This window comes from Myotis yumanensis, unplaced genomic scaffold (assembly GCF_028538775.1).
Source record: "Myotis yumanensis isolate MYYU_CA2020_CCGP unplaced genomic scaffold, mMyoYum1.0.hap1 SCAF_17, whole genome shotgun sequence".
Lineage (NCBI taxonomy): Eukaryota > Metazoa > Chordata > Mammalia > Chiroptera > Vespertilionidae > Myotis > Myotis yumanensis.
Window position 1 is genome coordinate 2336928 of NW_027223768.1, and position 18213 is coordinate 2355140.

General features: G+C 53.2%; 1 protein-coding gene and 1 non-coding gene across 5 annotated transcripts; one reads left to right on the top strand and one right to left on the bottom strand.

The window, feature by feature from the left end:
- Positions 1–718: 718 nt before the first annotated feature.
- Positions 719–16343, top strand: SLC35A3 (solute carrier family 35 member A3). Of its 4 annotated transcripts, none has more exons than XM_070396020.1 (8): positions 719–758; positions 4558–4762; positions 5833–5987; positions 6068–6190; positions 8469–8640; positions 10642–10760; positions 12293–12426; positions 13417–16343. In XM_070396020.1, the coding sequence occupies exons 2-8, from the start codon at positions 4576–4578 to the stop codon at positions 13505–13507; spliced, it is 981 nt and encodes a 326-aa protein (XP_070252121.1). In that variant the 5' UTR covers positions 719–758; positions 4558–4575; the 3' UTR covers positions 13508–16343. The 4 variants fall into 4 exon arrangements, with proteins under 4 accessions (XP_070252121.1, XP_070252120.1, XP_070252122.1 ...); XM_070396019.1 differs by lacking the exon at positions 719–758 and adding an exon at positions 1086–1164; XM_070396021.1 differs by lacking the exon at positions 719–758 and adding an exon at positions 1405–1425.
- A 1537-nt stretch (positions 16344–17880) lies between these two features.
- On the bottom strand, positions 17881–17986 carry LOC138996542 (U6 spliceosomal RNA). Its single transcript, XR_011468820.1, has one exon. It is a non-coding gene; the product is annotated as a U6 spliceosomal RNA (small nuclear RNA).
- Positions 17987–18213: the final 227 nt, after the last annotated feature.

Here is an 18213-nt window from a genome sequence, read left to right on the forward strand (position 1 = left end):
TCATCCGGAAGGTTGTCCAGAAGGACATCTGGACTGTAGTTCCATGTTCGGTCGATTTGCATACGATGCTTTTATTATTATAGATTATATTGATGTCAGAGAGGAAGGGAGAGGGAGAGATAGAAGCATCAATGATGATAGAGAATCATCTATCAGCTGCCTCCTGCACACCCCACACGGGGGATCGAGCCTGCAACCCTGGCCTGTGCCCTGACCGGGAATCCAACCGAGACCTCCTGGTCCAGAGGTCGACCCTCAACCCCTGAGCTACAGGGCGGCCTCACTGGGACTGCTCATCCCCGGGGCTCCGTTCGCTGGTTCACTGGCTGCCACCTGTTCCCGCCTCGTTTTTCTCCCTGGACAGCTAAGCGCAGTGGTTCTAGAGCTTCAAGGCGGACACACTGGGGTTGAATCCCACTCCCGTCTCGCAGGGAGGGGACCTGGGAGCAGGGTGCAGGGTCTGGAGGCCGCAGGGCTCCTTCCCCAAATGCAGGGCGAAGCCTGCCTGGCGGCGAGGGCGAGGGCTCCGAGCTGCTGCGGGCCCACCGCCCGGGCGCACCCCCACAGCTCCTCATCCCGGAAAGGCGCTCCCCCGGGCGGCCGGCTCGGACGGGCTGGGGCCGGGGCTGCCGGCTCTGGCTGCTCCGGGACGCGCCCAGGGAGCCCAGCCCAGGAGGGCAGGCGGCAGGTGCCGGACCCGCCCGGACCCAGCGGCGCCAGGACAGCCGGGCAGGGGGACCGGATCGGAGCCCGGAGAGGTGAGTGCAGCCCCTGCAGGGGCCCAGGGCGCCCCAGACGCTGCGGGGCGCGGGGGGAGCCAGGGCCCGGGAGCGGGAGGGGGAGGGGGCGCCGGGTCCGGGCCCCCACGAGCCTGGCCGCTGCCCTGGGCGGCGCGGTGGCCCCGCCCCCAGGCCTTTGCCCCGCAGGCCGGGCCCTTCCTCCCGCGGAGCCGCCGGCGGGCGGGGCGGAGCGGGGGGGGGGGAGGAGGGGGGGCCGTGCGGAGGCGGGAACGGCGGGGCGCGGGCGCGGCGGCGGCCGGAGCGGCGGCGGAGGGACCGGCACCGGAAGCGCTGGCGGCGGGGGACGGCGGGCGGCGCCGCGCGGCAGGGGGCGCGGGGGACCCGGCGGGCACGGCAGCCCCGGGCGCCCGGCCGAGCGGGGCAGGTGAGCGGGGCGGGCGGGGGGCGCGAGTGACACGTTGCGGCTCCCGGGCGACGTGCGGGATGTGCGGGCGGAGGGGGAAGGGCCCGGGGGCGGGAACCGCCACGCGTGGGGATCCGGGGCGAGGGGGCCGGGAGGGGGGCGGACCCCGTGACCCCCGGTGACCCCCGCGCACCCGGTGGCTCCGCCCGCCTCCCCGGGCGCCGCGCTGAGAAGCCGCAGAGGCTGCCGGACGTGGTGAGGCTGGTGGGGCGGCCCGGCCAGGTGAGGTCCGGGTTGGGGGGGGGGGGGGGGGGTTGGGGGGAGGGGTCGGGGCAGGTGAGGTTCCGGTCGGGGTGAGGGTGGTCCCGGCCAGGTGAGGTCCGGGTTGGGGTGGGGGGGGGGTGGGGGGAGGGGTCGGGGCAGGTGAGGTTCCGGTCGGGGTGAGGGTGGTCCCGGCCAGGTGAGGTCCTGGCCAGGGGCCCCGTCGGAACCGCGGGGGGCCTGCCAGGGGCGGAGGCTGTGGGTTCCCGTTCCCTTCAGCCACCGGCGGCAGCGGACGGGCTCCGGGAACGGAGGACCCTGGGACGGGACGGGCCGGGCCTGGCCGCGCCGCTCCCATCCGCTCGCTCTCGGGGCGGCTGTCGGGGCGGCACTGGAAAGCGGGGCTCAGGTAGCCGGTTCCTTTCTGGGCCCCCCTGGGCCCGGACGGATGGGGCTCGGGGCCCTCCCGCCGGGTCTCCTGCGGGGCCACTCCCTTGGCTCCGCTCATTTCTCGCGCCCACGGCCCCCGGCTGAGCCTGGGAAACCGCGTCTCTGCTGTGACCCGCACAGGAGCGGGGCCGCCGGACCCCCGCTGCCGCCTGCGCCTGGCCAGTCCCTTCCTCCCCTCCACGTGCTTCGTGCAGCCGCAGGCCAGGCCTCCTCCGGCCACTGCTCACCCCGCAGTGAATAAACCCACATCATCAGGGCGGCCTCCAAAGCTGGGAGCTGTCACGGCTCCATCAGATCAATGTGTCCCTTTCTCTTTTGGGTTAAATTGTTCTCCCTCGCAGAGCCTCAGTGTTAGCCCGACTGGGGTGGTTGCTTTGAAATGTCATTTCCGAGCTTTTGCCCCCCTGCCTTGGCCGGCCGACACCCTCCCTCCCACCAGGCCGCCTCCCGCACCTGCCGTCCTTGCGGAAACTCTGCTTGTCCTCCGAGGCCTTGAGTGCCACCCCTTCTCATCCGCTCTCTGAAGGCGACCACTAGTCCAGCACATTCTTCTTCTCTTGTGTGTCCGGCTGGATGAGTCTTACACTTGTGAAGTTTGCATTGTGCTATGGTTATTTGAGGAACTTTTCCCTACCGTATATAAGCGGCTTTGTTGTGGTTTATTGATTTCAGAGAGGAAGGGAGAGGGAGAGGTAGAAACATCAATGATGAGGGAGAGTCATTGATCTGCTGCCTCCTGCAGACCCCACACCGGGGATGGAGCCCCCAACCCCGGCCTGTGCCCTGACCGGGAGTTGAACTGTGACCTCCTGGTTCATAGGTCGATGCTCAACCACTGAGCCACGCTGGCCGAGCTAGAACATAAGCTTTTTAAGAAGTAATTATATCTTTTAAATTTCTTTAGCACTTTCACACTTGAGGACAGCATTAAAGATATTAGACTCAATAAATAATTGTTCATTAAATCATAGAATGAGACAGTCAAATGCTGGTCGTGCTCCCAGAGGAAGGGTACTCCTGTGTTGTGGTGTAACCTGGCTCCGGACTTTCATTAACAACCTTTACTTGGAAGCGCTTTTCCGTTCCATGTTTTAGTCCTTCATTTGCTCCTAGAGGTCAGTTTTTGAGATCGCATAGTTACTCTCAGTCCTGTAGGAGGAGGAAAGTGATTTTCTCTCTGCTCCTCTGAGTTCTTAGCTGAGACCCCTATAATAAAAGACAGATTACCTAGAGAAAAGCAGAAGTTTATAAACATGCAAGTTTAAGGTCAGTGTAAACGGGCAGCCTAAGTTAGGCTTCAGCCCGCTAACGAGCAAGGGCACCCCAAGTCTGCGCGCTCGGTCCTGGGGTCCAGGAGCTCACGGTAATGCCGCTGGGCTGACCTCAGAGACTAGAGTCACAGAGAGCTGCCGGAGCGGGACGAGAGCCCCGGAACCTGCACACACTCAGCGTGAGAGCCTCCTGGAGTCCCGGCCTCCCGCACGCCTGCCCTCAACCTTATGCCTGTCCTCACCTGGCACCGCCTGGAGGGCGTGGGGAACGTGTTTGAGTTTAGCCACGTGGGCATAATTGAATACGAGGTGCCATAGTTCCCTGTGCTGTTGTCCTGCTGCCCTGTGACCTGACCAGACTCTTTCTGGAATTATTTGACTCGCGTCTTTCATGCTGGAGGATGCGCCCCAGGAAGAAAGAGATCCTTTGTGTCTCGTTCATGGTTGTGTATCCGCAGGAAGTGCCTATGAAATGCGGGTGGCAGGTGTGAATCTCTACTGTGTCCTGCCGCCCCCCCCCCCCCCCCCCCCCCCCCCCCCCCGTCTCCTCAGTCCGAGCCTTTACGAAGGGCCGATGCTCGCGTCTCCACCCCCGCCTGCTCTTCGTGGGACACGGGGAGCTGCTGCCTTGGGCTGCGTGGCAGGAAACCAGCGGGAAGTGGTGGGCGGGAGAGACAGGTGGGCGAGGGTCCCTGCGACAGGTTGTCTTCCCAGTCGTTGGCTGGACGGAAAGAGTACAACTGAGCACTTTTTAATCTAAAAATGAAAATGTACGTATGATATATTTATATAGCTGAAGGAATATTGATTTTACTTGAATGTGTGATGCAGATTCTGCAGACTGTGGAAAACCAAGGTAAAAATTAACTCACAGAAAGTTGACATTATGGTATATAAACAGTCACCTGACACCTGGAGGAAGAAAGGGAAGGAGAAACAATGGAAAGTTGTCTAATTCAGACGGTTCTAGGGACCGGAAATCCGTAAAGATTAGAGCTGGGCGTGGTGTTGGGCAGGCTTACACTTTTCTCTGAGCACTTATGAGGGAACTGAGTTCGTGGAAGTTTTCGTTTCCAACATAGAAAGAAAATGGAATATCCCAATAGTGTAAATTACCTGGCTCATTTATTGCACTTTTATAAGAAATAAGATTGGGGGGTTTCCCCAGGACTGCCATGGATTCCAGCGACAAGGTATGCCTGCCCCTTTCTGAGGAGGCTGGTCTGCGAGGTCTCTGGCCAGCTTGTCCTCTTCTCTTCACCTTCCAGCGTCTCCTGGTACTGGCTTTAGTGTCCGGTCCAGAGCAGAAGGAAGGGGGTGGAACGTACATACTCCATCTTGTTTGAGGCCGGATGGGTCTTACTGGCTTTTTAATGTATCAGTTGATGTCTTTTCTAATTTGTTTATTTGCCCTGTTTATTTTGTTTTTCAGGCAGATGCAGATAAAACCATGTCTGCCAACCTCAAATACCTTTCCTTGGGGATCCTGGTCTTTCAGACGACCAGCCTGGTGCTCACGATGCGCTACTCCAGGACTTTCAAGGAGGAGGGGCCTCGGTACCTGTCCTCCACGGCCGTGGTGGTGGCGGAGATTCTGAAGATAATGGCCTGCATTGTGTTAGTCTACAAAGACAGCCGTAGGTATCCAGGTTGTTGTTTGTAAGTCATTGAAGTTTACTTAATTGTTTGGTATTATTTATATATGACATACACGTAAATATATGTTGGTAACTACACATCTGAACACTACTGCATTATCTAATACCCTGGTACAGTGGTCGGCAAACTCATTAGTCAGCAGAGCCAAATATCAACAGTACAACGATTGAAATTTCTTTTAAGAGCCAAATTTTTTAAACTTAAACTATATAGGTAGGTACATTGTTATTAACTTAATTAGGGTACTCCTAAGGCTTAGGAAGAACCACACTCAAGGGGCCAAAGAGCCGCATGTGGCTCTCGAGCCGCAGTTTACTGACCACTGCCCTAGTATATTAAGAACATTTCAATATTTGTCATTTTATTAAGACGGCCTTTTTTTAAAAATATATTTTATTGATTTTTTTTTTTTAGAGAGAGGAAGGGAGAGGGATAGAGAGTTAGAAACATCGATGAGAGAGAAACATCCATCAGCTGCCTCCTGCACACCCCCTACTGGAGATGTGCCCTCAACCAAGGTACATGCCCTTGACTGGAATCGAACCTGGGACCCCTCAGTCCACAGGCTGACGCTCTATCCACTGAGCCAAACCGGTTCCCTTTTTTTTTTTTTAAGATTTTTTAAAATTGATTTTTAGAGAGAGGGGATGGGAGAGGGAGTGAGAGAAAGAACATCGATATGAGAGCAAAACATCTATCGGCTCCCTCCTGCACGCCCCCTGCTGGGGTGGAAACCGAAACCCAGGCACGTGCCCTGACGGTGAATGGAAGGGGCAACCTTTCTGTGCACGGGACAGCACCCCACTGAGCCACATGGGCCAGGGCTCCGAGTAGAAGGATATACGGATCGTGCTGTTCTTAATATGCTTCCTGATAATATTTAACATTTGAAAAATTAGCCTCATTAAAGGAATAGTTTAGACCTAAAGTGTCTTAACATGTAGCCCAATATCCTTCTTCACAAGAGAGAACACTGAGGCCTAGAGAGAGGGTGCTCAGTATTCAGCGTCACTCGGTGCCTGATTTCACCGCGGCGTGTTTTTCCTAGAATGTAGTCTGAGAGCACTGAATCGAATCCTGCGGGATGAGATCCTTAACAAGCCCATGGAAACGATCAAACTTGCTATTCCATCCGGGATATACACTCTTCAGAACAACCTGCTCTACGTGGCGCTGTCCAACCTCGACGCAGCCACCTACCAGGTACCGAAGGTGCATTCCTCGGGGTCCTTGTAACCAGCGGACCCTCGGCCATGACTCACGTTCGCTGTTTCCTCTTCCAGGTCACGTATCAGTTGAAGATCCTGACGACGGCGCTGTTCTCTGTGTCTATGCTGGGTAAAAAGCTGGGTGTGTACCAGTGGCTCTCCCTGGTGATTCTGATGGCCGGAGTGGCTTTTGTACAGGTACCTGTTCAAGATAAGCACTCCTGTCACTGTATCGCAGGTCCACAGCCTTGTCTACTGCGCAAGGACAGGTGGCTCTGCTGTCTAGTGAAGCAAATCGATGCTTATCCTCCCCGCTGAGACTTTTGAGAGCTTCCTGTGGGCGATACATTGGGGCTGTGCCTGGTGCTAAGAAACATGTGAAAACCCAATGGTCTGACACAAAGAAGTGGACCAGCTAGTTAGGGACTAGGACACTGCTGTGTGGAGGGAAGCTAATTGCTAGCGGGTCCCAGGAGCATCGAGGTGACGGACACTCCCTCCCGCCACCAGCGCCCCAGACCATTCCTTCCGCTCTTCGCCCCTCTTTCTCACGGCTCCTCACGGGTTTCCTCCGGGTCCTCTTGCTGGAGACTGCCTTGGGGACCTGGTCCTCGGTAAGCTTGTGATTTCCGTAGTTATGTCCTTATTTGTGGAGATGTCACCACGTGGAGCCTTTTGTTAGCACGCCGTGCTGGAGGCTCCTGGCTCGCGGCCGGCAGCTCTGGTTGTCGCCCGCGGTGTCAGATTTGTGTATCTAACCCCTGCTGGGCAGCTTGGCTGGGCTCTTCAATCGGCCTGATAAACGAACTTGACCTCCCGCCCCCACTCCTGTCTCTGTTTCTGCCAGTCACGCTTACTCAGCCTGGGGTGGGCCTGGCCTCTCCCTTCTGCCCGGACGTCCAGTAAGACCTCGCTGCTCTGCCGCTCGTTCTCCCAGGTTGTGTCCTGCCTGTCTGCACCTCGCTGCCCCGCTCCTGCCTCTGTTTCTCCTGTGGCCGTTTGGCTCTATAAAAGTACTGTCGTTGTGGGGTGAAAAGGATGTTTTCCCCTTCAGTCCTACCCGCCCCCCAAATTCAGCCTCCACGCAGTCACCGCCGTGGTCTGTCTAAGAACAAATCCAGTCCTGTTGCGTTCCTGCCACTCAGAGGCCCCGTAGCACTTTCCCAGAGTGTAGTGTGTGCCTTGGATAAATCTTTTCCGTATTTATTTTAAACTAGAGGCCCGGTGCACAAAAATTTGTGCACTCAGTGGGGGTCCCTCAGCCCGGCCTGTGCCCTCTCGCAGTCTGGGACCCCTTGGGGGATGTCCACCTGCTGGCTTAGGCCTGCTCCCTGGGGGGATCAGGCCTAAGCTGGCAATCAGACATCCCTCTGGCAGCCCGGGAGCCCTTGGGGGATGTCCACTTGCCAGCGGGGAGCGGGCCTAAGCTGCAGTCGGACATCCTTAGCGCTGCTGAGGAGGCGGGAGAGGCTCCCACCACCACTGCTGTGCTGGCAGCCGTCAGCCTGGCCTGTGGCTGAGCAGAGCTCCCCCTGTGGGAGTACACTGACCACCAGGGGGCAGCTCCTGCATTGAGCATCTGCCCCCTGGTGGTCAGTGTGTGTCATAGTGACCACTCATTCCCAGTCGTTCTGCTGTTAGGGTCAATTTGCATATTCCCCTTTTATTATATGCCTGGTGCATGGGTGGGGGCTGGCTGGTTTGCCCTGAGGGTGTCCCGGATCAGGGTGGAGGTCCTGCTGGGGTGCCTGACCAGCCTGGGTGAAGGGCTGAGGACTATTTTCAGGCTTGCCACACCCCCTTCAGGGTGGGGGTCCCCACTGGGGTGCCTGGCCAGCCTGGGTGAGGGGCTGATGGCTGTTTACAGGCTGGCCAAGCCCCCCAGTGGGGACCCTCACCCCATGGGGATGTGGCCAGCCTGGGTGAGGGCTGGGGTGCAGGGCAGGGCCGGGGTGCAGGGCAGCCCCAGGCTCCCTTAGCTATTCCACACTTCACACTCCAGGTCTCGGCGGGTGCAGTGCTTAGAGAGGCTGCTCTGAGCCGCCGCAGTCTGTCCCTTCTCTCTCAGGCTAGGCCAATGGTCGGCAAACTGCGGCTCGCGAGCCACATGCGGCTCTTTGGCCCCTTGAGTGTGGTTCTTCCTAAGCCTTAGGAGTACCCTAATTAAGTTAATAACAATGTACCTACCTGTATAGTTTAAGTTTAAAAAATTTGGCTCTCAAAAGAAATTTCAATCGTTGTACTGTTGATATTTGGCTGTTGACTAATGAGTTTGCCGACTGCTGGGCTAGGCTGAGACTAGAAGTCGCCACAGCAATACCGCTGTGGGGTGAAGTAAGACGGTTCTAAGGTTGTCTTTCAGAAGCTCCTCTGCAGCCCCAGGGCTAGCGTGGTGGCATTTTCGCCTCAGGTGTGAGCGGGGCTCTGTGCACGGGAATCTGCGCAGGAATTGAACTGTGTTGTGTCCTTCGCCCAGTGGCCCTCGGATACCCAGGAGCTGGACTCGAAGGCGCTCTCGGCCGGCTCGCAGTTCGTGGGCCTCATGGCCGTCCTCACGGCCTGCTTTTCCAGTGGCTTCGCTGGGGTGTACTTCGAGAAAATCTTAAAAGAAACCAAGCAGTCGGTGTGGATCAGAAACATTCAACTGGGTAAGTCTGAAGTCTTTGCTAATGTGACTTTTTAAGGTGGTTATATTGTTACATCTAAAGATTTCTGTAGATCTTCAAGTAAACAAGCCTTTCATGAAACTGCTGTTGATCCAAGTACCTGGCAAGGTTTTGGCCCTTTAAAAGGTTGTGCTTTAAGTGACGCCTTTTACTCAGGAATGTGGGGTTTGAGGTCTGTGACGGAGGGTGGGTGGAGGCTGATTCTGTCCTCAGCGTTTGGGGCCTGAATGTGGCTGCCTTTTTCCCGGAAGATGTTGCCAAAAATATATATTTCCTTTCCTGTAAACTGTACTTACAGAGCTTTGTATGTTGCTGAGGATTAGATGAGATAACACATGTGAAGTGTTGGGGATAAATACCTTGCACACAGTAGGCCCTGATGTCAGCTGTTGCCATCAACACGCAAATATCAGAGGAGAGAGAAAGAGTCAAGGTTTGTGTGAGTTGCCCACAATTTTCTAGAATTATAAACGAAACATGGAAATCATTCCGAATCGATGATTCTGTGGGACTTCATGGATTTCTGTTCATTGCTCTGACCTCACACACAATCCAGTGGTGAGCTGGCTGAGGACACGTGGATCAGTACAGAGCTTGGAATTACAAACCATGAATGAAAGCACTGTAGCCTTTTCCAAACACGCAGATTGGTATAGCCTGTTGGATCCCAGTTTGGGAGTGTTTCACACAATTTTAAATAAATAGTTAATGATGTAAAACTCCACGTCTGGCGGAGGATTTATGCTACAGCTGGGCCTGCATAAGACCGGGAAGACAGGCTGTTCATTCAGCATTGGTTCCATTGTAAGATGGACAGTGGAGAAGGCTGGTTAGTAATGGTCAAGGGGTCACCTAGTGCAATGGTCAAGGTCGTGTCTCCAGGCCGCGGCGGGGACCCAGTCCTGAGCCCGTCCCTTAGCTGCCGCGTGAGCTCAGCAGGTTTATTTAGCATCTGTGGCCCAGTTTCTCCAGCTGTAAAATGGACAAGACCCTCTACCCGGTAGGTTTGTTGTGAGCTCACACGCGTAAATCACCCAGGACAATTCGTGTTATATGTGCATTTCATGTTATTGTTCATACAGTGGACAACTATTCAGTGGATAGAAGACTGCAGATGTGCACATACTGCTGCAGATGTACCCTTCTGCATTTGATGCACTTTAGTAGTTACCCAGTGTGATTCTAACACAAGGCCGTACCTGTGCGAGCACTGATTTCTGTCGTTTTGTAGCATGCCAGTGTTATCTTCGCGTTCGAAATGAGAGATGTTAGAAGGATGGAGTTGGCAAAACGCAATTTTGGAAAGATGGTTTCCCCTCCCCCCAGTCCCCTCCCGTGGAACACAGTGGCTACTTATGGCTTTATCAACACTGCTGCCCTCACCCAGGGCTCATTCCTTACAGGCTCCCTGAACTCCACTCCCCGAGGAGGTTTGGGGACCTCTGAGATCAGGTCCTGGGCAGCTCTGCGGGGGGTGGGGGGGGGGCAAGGAGGGGGAAGGCGCAGTGAGTGAGGCACCTGCTGTCCTGAGTGACCTTCCCTCCCGAGGCCTCGGCAGTGAGGCCCGTGACTGCGTCGCAACGCTGATTTTCTGTTGTTACTGACCCTTCCCGCTTCCTGAGAAGGAAGGAAGAGTGCAGGCCACACACATGAGCGTGTATGCCTGCAGGTGCGTGTGAATACATGAAAGTCTGTGTCTGGCTGCAGGAAGGCACAGATGCACTGGCATGTGCCCAAAGCGAGCATTTTCCAACTCTTCGAAGGGGAGCCGTGCAGTCATGTGATTTCTGCATTATCTGTGTTAATGCTCTAAGATTTAGATCCGTCACCACTGCTCTTTTTCTGTTCCCATGTCTTCCTCTTATATTCATAGCACTAAGCGCACTTTTGTTAAATTTACATAAATGTCCAAGTAAACAATTTAAAAGAAAAGTATAAAGTTATGTGCAGTGGCCAGACGTCTCTGACACTCCCGTCTTGCAGGCTTCTTCGGGAGCGTGTTTGGCTTGATGGGCGTGTACGTGTACGACGGAGAGCTGGTGTCACAGGACGGGTTTTTCCAGGGCTACAACCGGCTGACCTGGGCAGTTGTTGCTCTTCAGGTAAAGCATCCACTGTCCTGTGTGAGGCGAATGCACTGGCTTTAATGCAGAGGATCAGAGGCCCCATGAGCTGCGGGAGGGGCCGGGTCCCCCTGGCTTCTCCAGAAGTAAACAGCGCTGGTCTGCGAGGAGGGGCCGGGAGGGTCCGGGAGGGCCCGGGCCTTCGCTTTAACAGGGGGAGATGCCCCCGTAAGAGCAGGAGGCTGGAGCCGGGCAGATAGAACTTCCCACTTCTCTGCCATGGGCACAGGAAGGTGGTCCCCCGTCAGCTCAGGAAGCAGGGCCAGAGGTGCAACTGGGGACGGCGCGCCCTCCTGTGGCCACATGTCGGCACAGCCGATGCCCTGAGAGTGTGCAGGCTGAGCCCTATCACCTCCAGGCCGACTCCCCAGCCCGGGAGGGTGGGAGACGCAGCTGCAGGTCCTGCCTGCAAAGCCGCTCAGGAGGAGCAGGGTCCCTGCGGAAGGTGGTCCCTGCGGAAGGTGGTCCCTGCGGAAGGTGGTCCCTGCGGAAGGTGGTCCCTGCGGAAGGTGGTCGGGGAGCCAGGGGCCGGGCCAAGAGGGCAGGAAGGATGCTCTGTCTGTACCACAGAGGAGACAGGGCCAGTGCAAGTTCAGAGAAGCGCGTAGAGGCAGGAAGTCAGTTCCGTGCGATGGCCTTGACCTTAGAGAGGAAGCCCTCTGCCCTTAGGAAGTGGCTGTGGGACGAAAAGGTTTGGACCGTTGGTCGGAGGGACCCACAGGAGTGAGTAGACGAGAGAGCACTGGGGGACGGGACTCAGACACAGACATCCCTGCAGTGACTCGGGGGCCTCTGTCCACTTCCTCCCTCAGGCTCTGCCCCTCCCCCAGGCGAGAGGCGAGGGGAAGGAGTCCAGAGTGAGGGGAAGGGGTCCAGAGCGGGCGGCAGGAAGGAGACTGCGGGGCGGCCACACCCCCACTCACTAGCCGCAGTGGGCACCTGAGGGCTTTGGTAGGAAGTTCTCTCTGCTCCTAAGGAAAGAGCACCGATAAAACTGCTTTAGGGAAAGTAAGTGAGAACAATGAGAGGGGGGTTGGATGGGGAGGAACGGGGGGAGGAAGTGAAGTTAGGAAGCCAGGAAAGGCTGGCCAAGCTAACGCTCAGGTGACCCGCATTCTTATTCAAAAGAACACCTCGCCAGCTGGGAACCGCCCCTCACACCTGTCTGAACTCTATGCTCATACTCACTTGGGTGAGGGGAGGTATTTCACTTGTACTCGGATCGAACCCATCACAACACCCTGCGGGTCACACTGGGGGTCACACTGCGGGTTACATTGGGGGTCACCCTGGTGGTCACCCTGGTGGTCACTTTACCAGGCAGCTTTGGAAATAGAGGCTACAGAATAAAACCTCGGAGGCCACTGGTTAGAAGAGGTGCTTAATGAAAATCACTTAATGGGAATAAATTGTAGGACAAAGGCTTGAAGCTGCGTTGAGTAATGACATTGTTTTGAAAGGCAGTTTTATAGATGCTTGTTTTTAAAAATAATATTTTAACACTTCTGCAGGCACTGGGCGGCCTTGTCATAGCGGCTGTTATAAAGTATGCAGATAATATTTTAAAAGGATTTGCAACCTCATTATCCATAATATTATCGACACTGATATCCTACTTTTGGCTACAAGATTTTGTGCCAACCAGGTAACATCTTTTCTTTAAATCTCCAAAAGGGTATAGGAAAGTCAGGATTTCTCTTAAGATCTAGTCTGAAAAATGCTGTTCTATTACAACTTTTGAAGAATCATGGAAATGTAATGAGGGTTCCTTTTAGCTATCTTTTTAAAAAGGTTTTAAATTATGTGCACGACAATATCTTCCACTGGAAAAGTTTTTATACAAATTTGGCTGTCCAGGAGTTTCCCAGTGGATCTGAGTGGGTTTTTTTTCTCCCAAAGAAGAAGTCATGTAAAAGTCATATTTAAAAGTTCATTGGCCTTATAAAGTCATAAAATAAGCCAGAAAATGACATTTTAAAATGTTTGAAGCTTTCATTCTCTTGAAGAATACACATGTCAAAAGTTAGGGTTGGTATTCTAGTTTACGTCTAGTTTAAGGTCATTTCCAGGTCATAGAAAGGGCTCATATTTATGGGTAAAATAAAAAGAAACCAAGTCTCCCTGCATTTAGTCTTTCTCTTTTAAAAAGCACCCTGGAAAATTGGTCCTGAGTTTGCTGATTACTGCCTTGGATTTTAAACTGAAATTTACTTTGGTTTGAAGAGTGTAGATTTCCCTTTACAGTTTCACATCTTAAAACAATTGAGGTCTTATTCAATGTATTGCAGGCACAAGGCTCATTAAGATGAAATACAGTTAGACATCTTTGCTTTGGGGGACAGTGAGGAGGAGGAGGAGGAGGGAGCTGGAGCCAGACGCGTCACGGGGAGTGGTGGACTGGGAGCCAGTTACTTGAACTCGCATTGAAAAGGAGAACGATGCCACCACGTCCTCGCGGTGGCTGTGAGGACTGAGAGGACATGTGGACACTAGCTGGGCAGCTGGGTGTAGTAAACACAGGCTCGGTTCGCCTGTTAGGGCAGCATTTCCCACCACTTGTTAGAGTAGAGAAGAGAAGGAACATGTTTGCTTTTAATCTGATTTTGACTTTTTCCTTTTCTCTTCGTCTATGTAGTGTCTTCTTCCTGGGAGCCATCCTTGTAATAGCAGCTACTTTCCTATACGGCTATGACCCCAAGCCTGCAGGCAACCCCACCAAAGCATAGGGGGCGCTGCTCGCAGGGCTCGGCTCGGGGGGAACCCGCAGGACTGCTCAGAGCCCATCGCCGCTCTTCACACTGCCCCGATGGTTGGAAAACATGAATGTGCAGCTCAAGTCTCTGTCTATGTGACAGCAGGCCTGTCGCCTCTAGAAATCCAAGCTTGAGGTATTGCCGGGATTAAAATCACTGCAGGGACTGGAGATGTGCGTTTGGGGGATCTGGCCGTCGGGCCGCCGCAGGGATGACCTGTGCACGAGCTGCCAGAGCGCACGCAGCAGGTGTCAGGGTCATGTCTGCAGACGAGCCGTCCTTCTCTTCGGTGTGTCTCTCACCCTCCGTGCAGGTCAGCAAGCCAATGGATAGTCAGAGTTTGGCGGTTAGGACTGTTGCCTATAAAGCTGTGCAGAAACAGAAGTATGGCCTGAGAAACATTTTCACGGACCCGAGATTTCTATATTTATACAAAAGATTGGTAAACAAAAGATCGCTAAATGTTATTCAACTACATCAAAACTGGTGGAGTACCATTCTGGGTCTGGCTTGTCAGGGAATGAAATGCAGAGTCCACGTTCACATTCCACGTAGAGAAACACACATTTCTCCATCTGCCCGTCAGGTCTCTCAGCGCCTCAACAGCATCCCCGCTCCGTGCGGGTGGCACTGGGCACTTGGGCGCCAGCGGAGCTGTCCTGCCCCTACCTGCTTCTTTTCTGTAAATCACATCGTCTTTAGTGGTGCTTTAAATTAATTCCAGTGTGTTCCATTAAAGTTTTAATACGTAATTTAAAGGGATTAAAAACTCATTTATTAACTTACAATAAAATAATTCTTGTCTAATATCTCCATTTGGAGAGTTTTGAACTATCACAGCATGAACTGTACACATTAGAATTTTTTTTTTTTAAATATATTTTATTGATTTTTCACAGAGAGGAAGGGAGAGAGTTAGAAAGCCAGAAACATCGATGAGAGAGAAACACCGACCAGCTGCCTCCTGCACATCCTACTGGGGATGTGCCCGCAACCCAGGTACATGCCCTTGACCGGAATCGAACCTGGGACCTTTCAGTCCGCAAGCCGATGCTCCATCCACTGAGCCAAACCGGTTTCGGCCACATTAGAATGTTTTTAATGAGTATTTTACTCATTGACCTGTAAACTTCACAACTGTTGACAAAAACAACCACCAAAGTAGGACTGACATCAAGGAATTGAGACCAAAACGATTTTCCTTGGAGATATTCCAGGTTGCCACGGTATCACCTCATATGAATGGCGCTCTGACTGACACCCAGGGCCCTCAGCGCTTCCCAGGCGCTCACACCCCGCCCAGGGGCTCTGAGTCCCCCCGGGCGGGAGGTGGGGGCGGGAGGCGCTGGCTCCCCGGTGCTCTGACAAGGTTTCTTTTCCGTTTGCTCGGCCCCGCAGGTGAAGTGGCAGATTGGATGAGTTATTTACCAGGGGCACAGGGAGAGGCTAGCAGAAGAGGGAAGGGGACTTGGTGAGCAAAATACTTCTGAAGTTGGAATGTGGGTTTATTTATTGACACCTGGATTACCAGGGAGTAGAATTATTTTACTTTATGTTTTTCATCATACTTAATATATTTTTAAAGTTTCCTGTAAAAAGTCGCTCTAATGGACTTTGCTAAATGTTATTTACTTCACTACTTCTCTCTCCGCTACTTCGTTCATTATAAAAAATATGCTAATTCATGGGAGAAAAGTGCCAGTTGAGAGTTCTATTAGAAATGAAGAACACGGTGTTTGGGAATGAAAGTCTGAGCTGCCGCGTGAGGATGTTTCCTCACGCGGATGGGATCAGTCCTGGAAGAAGTGACGTGGAGGTGTTGTAGGCTGTTTGATGGAGGAACACTAGTACAGATGCAGAATTTACACGTTTACATCCGTTTATATTGAAGGTCACGTTTCATAGAAGGAGGGGTAGTTCGATATGTAAACTAGATTGTGAGGAGACAGACTGAAAGGAAACTACCTTTGTGCTCAGTAGACATGGTTAATGCTGACTATTCTTAAGAAGCGGCACACTTTTCCTGCTACCAAATTATTAGACTTTAAAATGCATCCTGTAGTCATTCAGCAGAGTTTCTTTTAAAAACAGGGTCTCGCATTGCTCATTTTATTTACACTCCCATCGTTACCATCTGTAACCACATGGGGATGCATGCTGTATGTCAGGGAAGGTTACAGAAGCTCGTAGCTCTGTGGGAAGTCACTTGAACAGTCTGTAGGAGATGGAGCGTATTTAAAGTCCTTGTAGGACCAAAGGAAAAGCGCCTTCACCCAAACCGGGTCCTGTGTCCTTGCTTTACCAAAACACCTGACTTTGCTCCCTGGAGGCTGTGACTGTAATTCACAGCTTTGGACATGTAGGCAACAGTAGGATCTTGTAAGAACAACTGTAATCCACTGTGCTGGCTGTTTCAGCATTTGCTCATGAACCCATCACCCAGCAGGCTGTTAGGTGGGAGTACTGTACACACACTGGTGGGCAGCCTGGCGGAACTGCAGGCTGTTAGGGTGGGCGCCCGCACAGGCACGGGGGGGCAGAACCGACTTAAAGAATCGCCCAGTCCTCAGGCATTGAGCTCCTCTGACGTGGACCGTCGGATGGAACGGTCATGCTTTCGCTTTATTTCTTATGAGATATCATTTACTGTGATTTAAACAACATTTTTAAATAATCTGGGTTCTGAATTTGTCTATATGTCTATGTATTTGTTTTGAAAGATTCTTTTGGGCTTGGGAATGTAATTTGTATGTTTAAATTTTATGACATAATTCAAAGAAATATATAAAATGGTCTTTTGTTAAATGGCTTTTTTAAATGGACAAATTTCGTTCATTTTTTTGGTACCCGGTTATCCACTTAGTAGGTTTATGAAAGGAGATTGTTTTCATAATTAGCGATGTAAACGTCTCCCTGTGTTCCCTGGCGCCCCGCTGCCCTGTGTCAGACATGGCCCATGAGTGTCCCCTTTCTATGCCCACAGCGACCCCACGCCTTCCCTGGCTCTCTGGTTCCCGGCACCACAGGTGACCTCGCCTAGCTCATGCTCAACCTGAAAGACTGGGTCTCGTTTAGCCGAGCCTGGACTTTTCTCCTCGCATGGTGATGCTAGCCTACCTGGTAAAGTGTTTTGTTTTAAATTAATTATCTCTCTGCTAGCCTCAGGGTTAGGTAATTACAGTAACTGGTACGGATCTTCTTCATAATTTGAATATAATTGTTTCTTTCATGACTATCAATTCAGTGCCTAGAGGTCAAGTGATAAGCAACATACAGGATTTTCTTTGCACCGCTACCACTGAAGTAGCCTTGTACAAAATGCTTTATCTTAAAACATCGCTAAAATAAGAATATCAGTATTTTTTTAATGTGTAATAGTCTTTGGTATCTGCTCATGAAAAGCACTTATTTAAATTTGGGGGGGGGCGGTAATGGGAATATTTCTTTTGTTGAAAGTATTGAAAAACTAAATAAGTAAAAGAAATGTCCACCTAGAAAAAAAAGTACCGTATGCCACAGTTCACGAAGCGCAGGGCCATGCAGATACACCTGGGAGTCTAAATCTTATCGAAGCGACTGCCAGTCAGTCAGATGGTGACGCAGTGGCCAAAGGAACGGTCTGTTCTCACCGCGCATTCCTTCAGGGCCAGAGGGTGCATGCCCCTCCAGAAAGCACACAGCGACAGCAGAGCTGGGTCCCGCTGGGCGGGCAGTGCCCGGGGACAGCAGCTCCGGCTCTCCCAAGTCCTCCAAGATTCAGCCGGTGAGACGACTCACTAGAAAACCAGAACTCACTGGAAGCTCTGTCACCCGCAGTCCGTTCATCAGAGAAGCCACCAGCCAGCAGCAGCCAGAGGAAGACAGCGCGAGTCCAGGGGCGCCACCCGGTCCTCCCCAGGTCTGCGCACCCCGGTCCGACGGTGCTGCCCACTCCCGGCCACGGCGAGTCCAGGGGCGCCACTCGGTCCTCCCCAGGTCTGGGTGCCCCGGTCCGACGGTGCTGCCCACTCCCGGCCACGGTGCTGGTGCACGGAGCACTGCCAGCAGGAAAGCCCCCACGCTGCTTGGCATCACTGACGGGTGCTTTGCCCACGGGGTGGACTCGCTCCAGGCTGCCCCTGAAATCTGGTTCCAGGCCCCCCCTCCCAGTCACCTTGTGAGCATAAGTTATCAGCTGTCATCTGGGGGTCCGCTAGGAATAACACTCCCATCGCCTGGGCCCCCAAAGGTGCGGCCAGCTCCCTCACAGGGACTGTGGGCCTCTACACATTCTCCTGGGCGACGGAGGGAGCACAGCAGTGACAGCTGTTCATACAGACCTTTCATGATGCACAGTCATTTTTTTAAAAAATATGGAATGCTTCACGAATTTGCATGTCATCCTTGCGCAGGGGCCATGCTACTCTTCTCTGTGGTTCCAATTTTTAGTATAAGTGCTGCCAAAGCGAGTACTACACTGTCCTTTTTTAAAAAATATATTTCTACTGATTTCAGAGAAGGGAGAGGGAGAGATAGAAACATCAGTGATGAGAGAGAATCATTGATCGGCTGCCTCCTGCACGCCCGCTACTGGGGATCGAGCCGGCAACCCTGGCATGTGCCCCTGACTGGAATCGAACCCGGGACCCTTCAGTTCACAGGCCAACGCTCTATCCACTGAACCAAACCAGCTAGGGCTA

What these genes read in the sequence shown, in the direction of transcription:
- SLC35A3 (XM_070396020.1), top strand. Translation starts at nt 4,576, where the DNA reads ATGTCTGCCAACCTCAAATACCTTTCCTTGGGGATCCTGGTCTTTCAG. An exon ending in GATCAGAAACATTCAACTGG is followed by an intron (nt 8,641 to 10,641) that starts GTAAGTCTGAAG and finishes CCCGTCTTGCAG; the next exon opens with GCTTCTTCGGGAGCGTGTTT. An exon ending in CAAGATTTTGTGCCAACCAG is followed by an intron (nt 12,427 to 13,416) that starts GTAACATCTTTT and finishes TCGTCTATGTAG; the next exon opens with TGTCTTCTTCCTGGGAGCCA.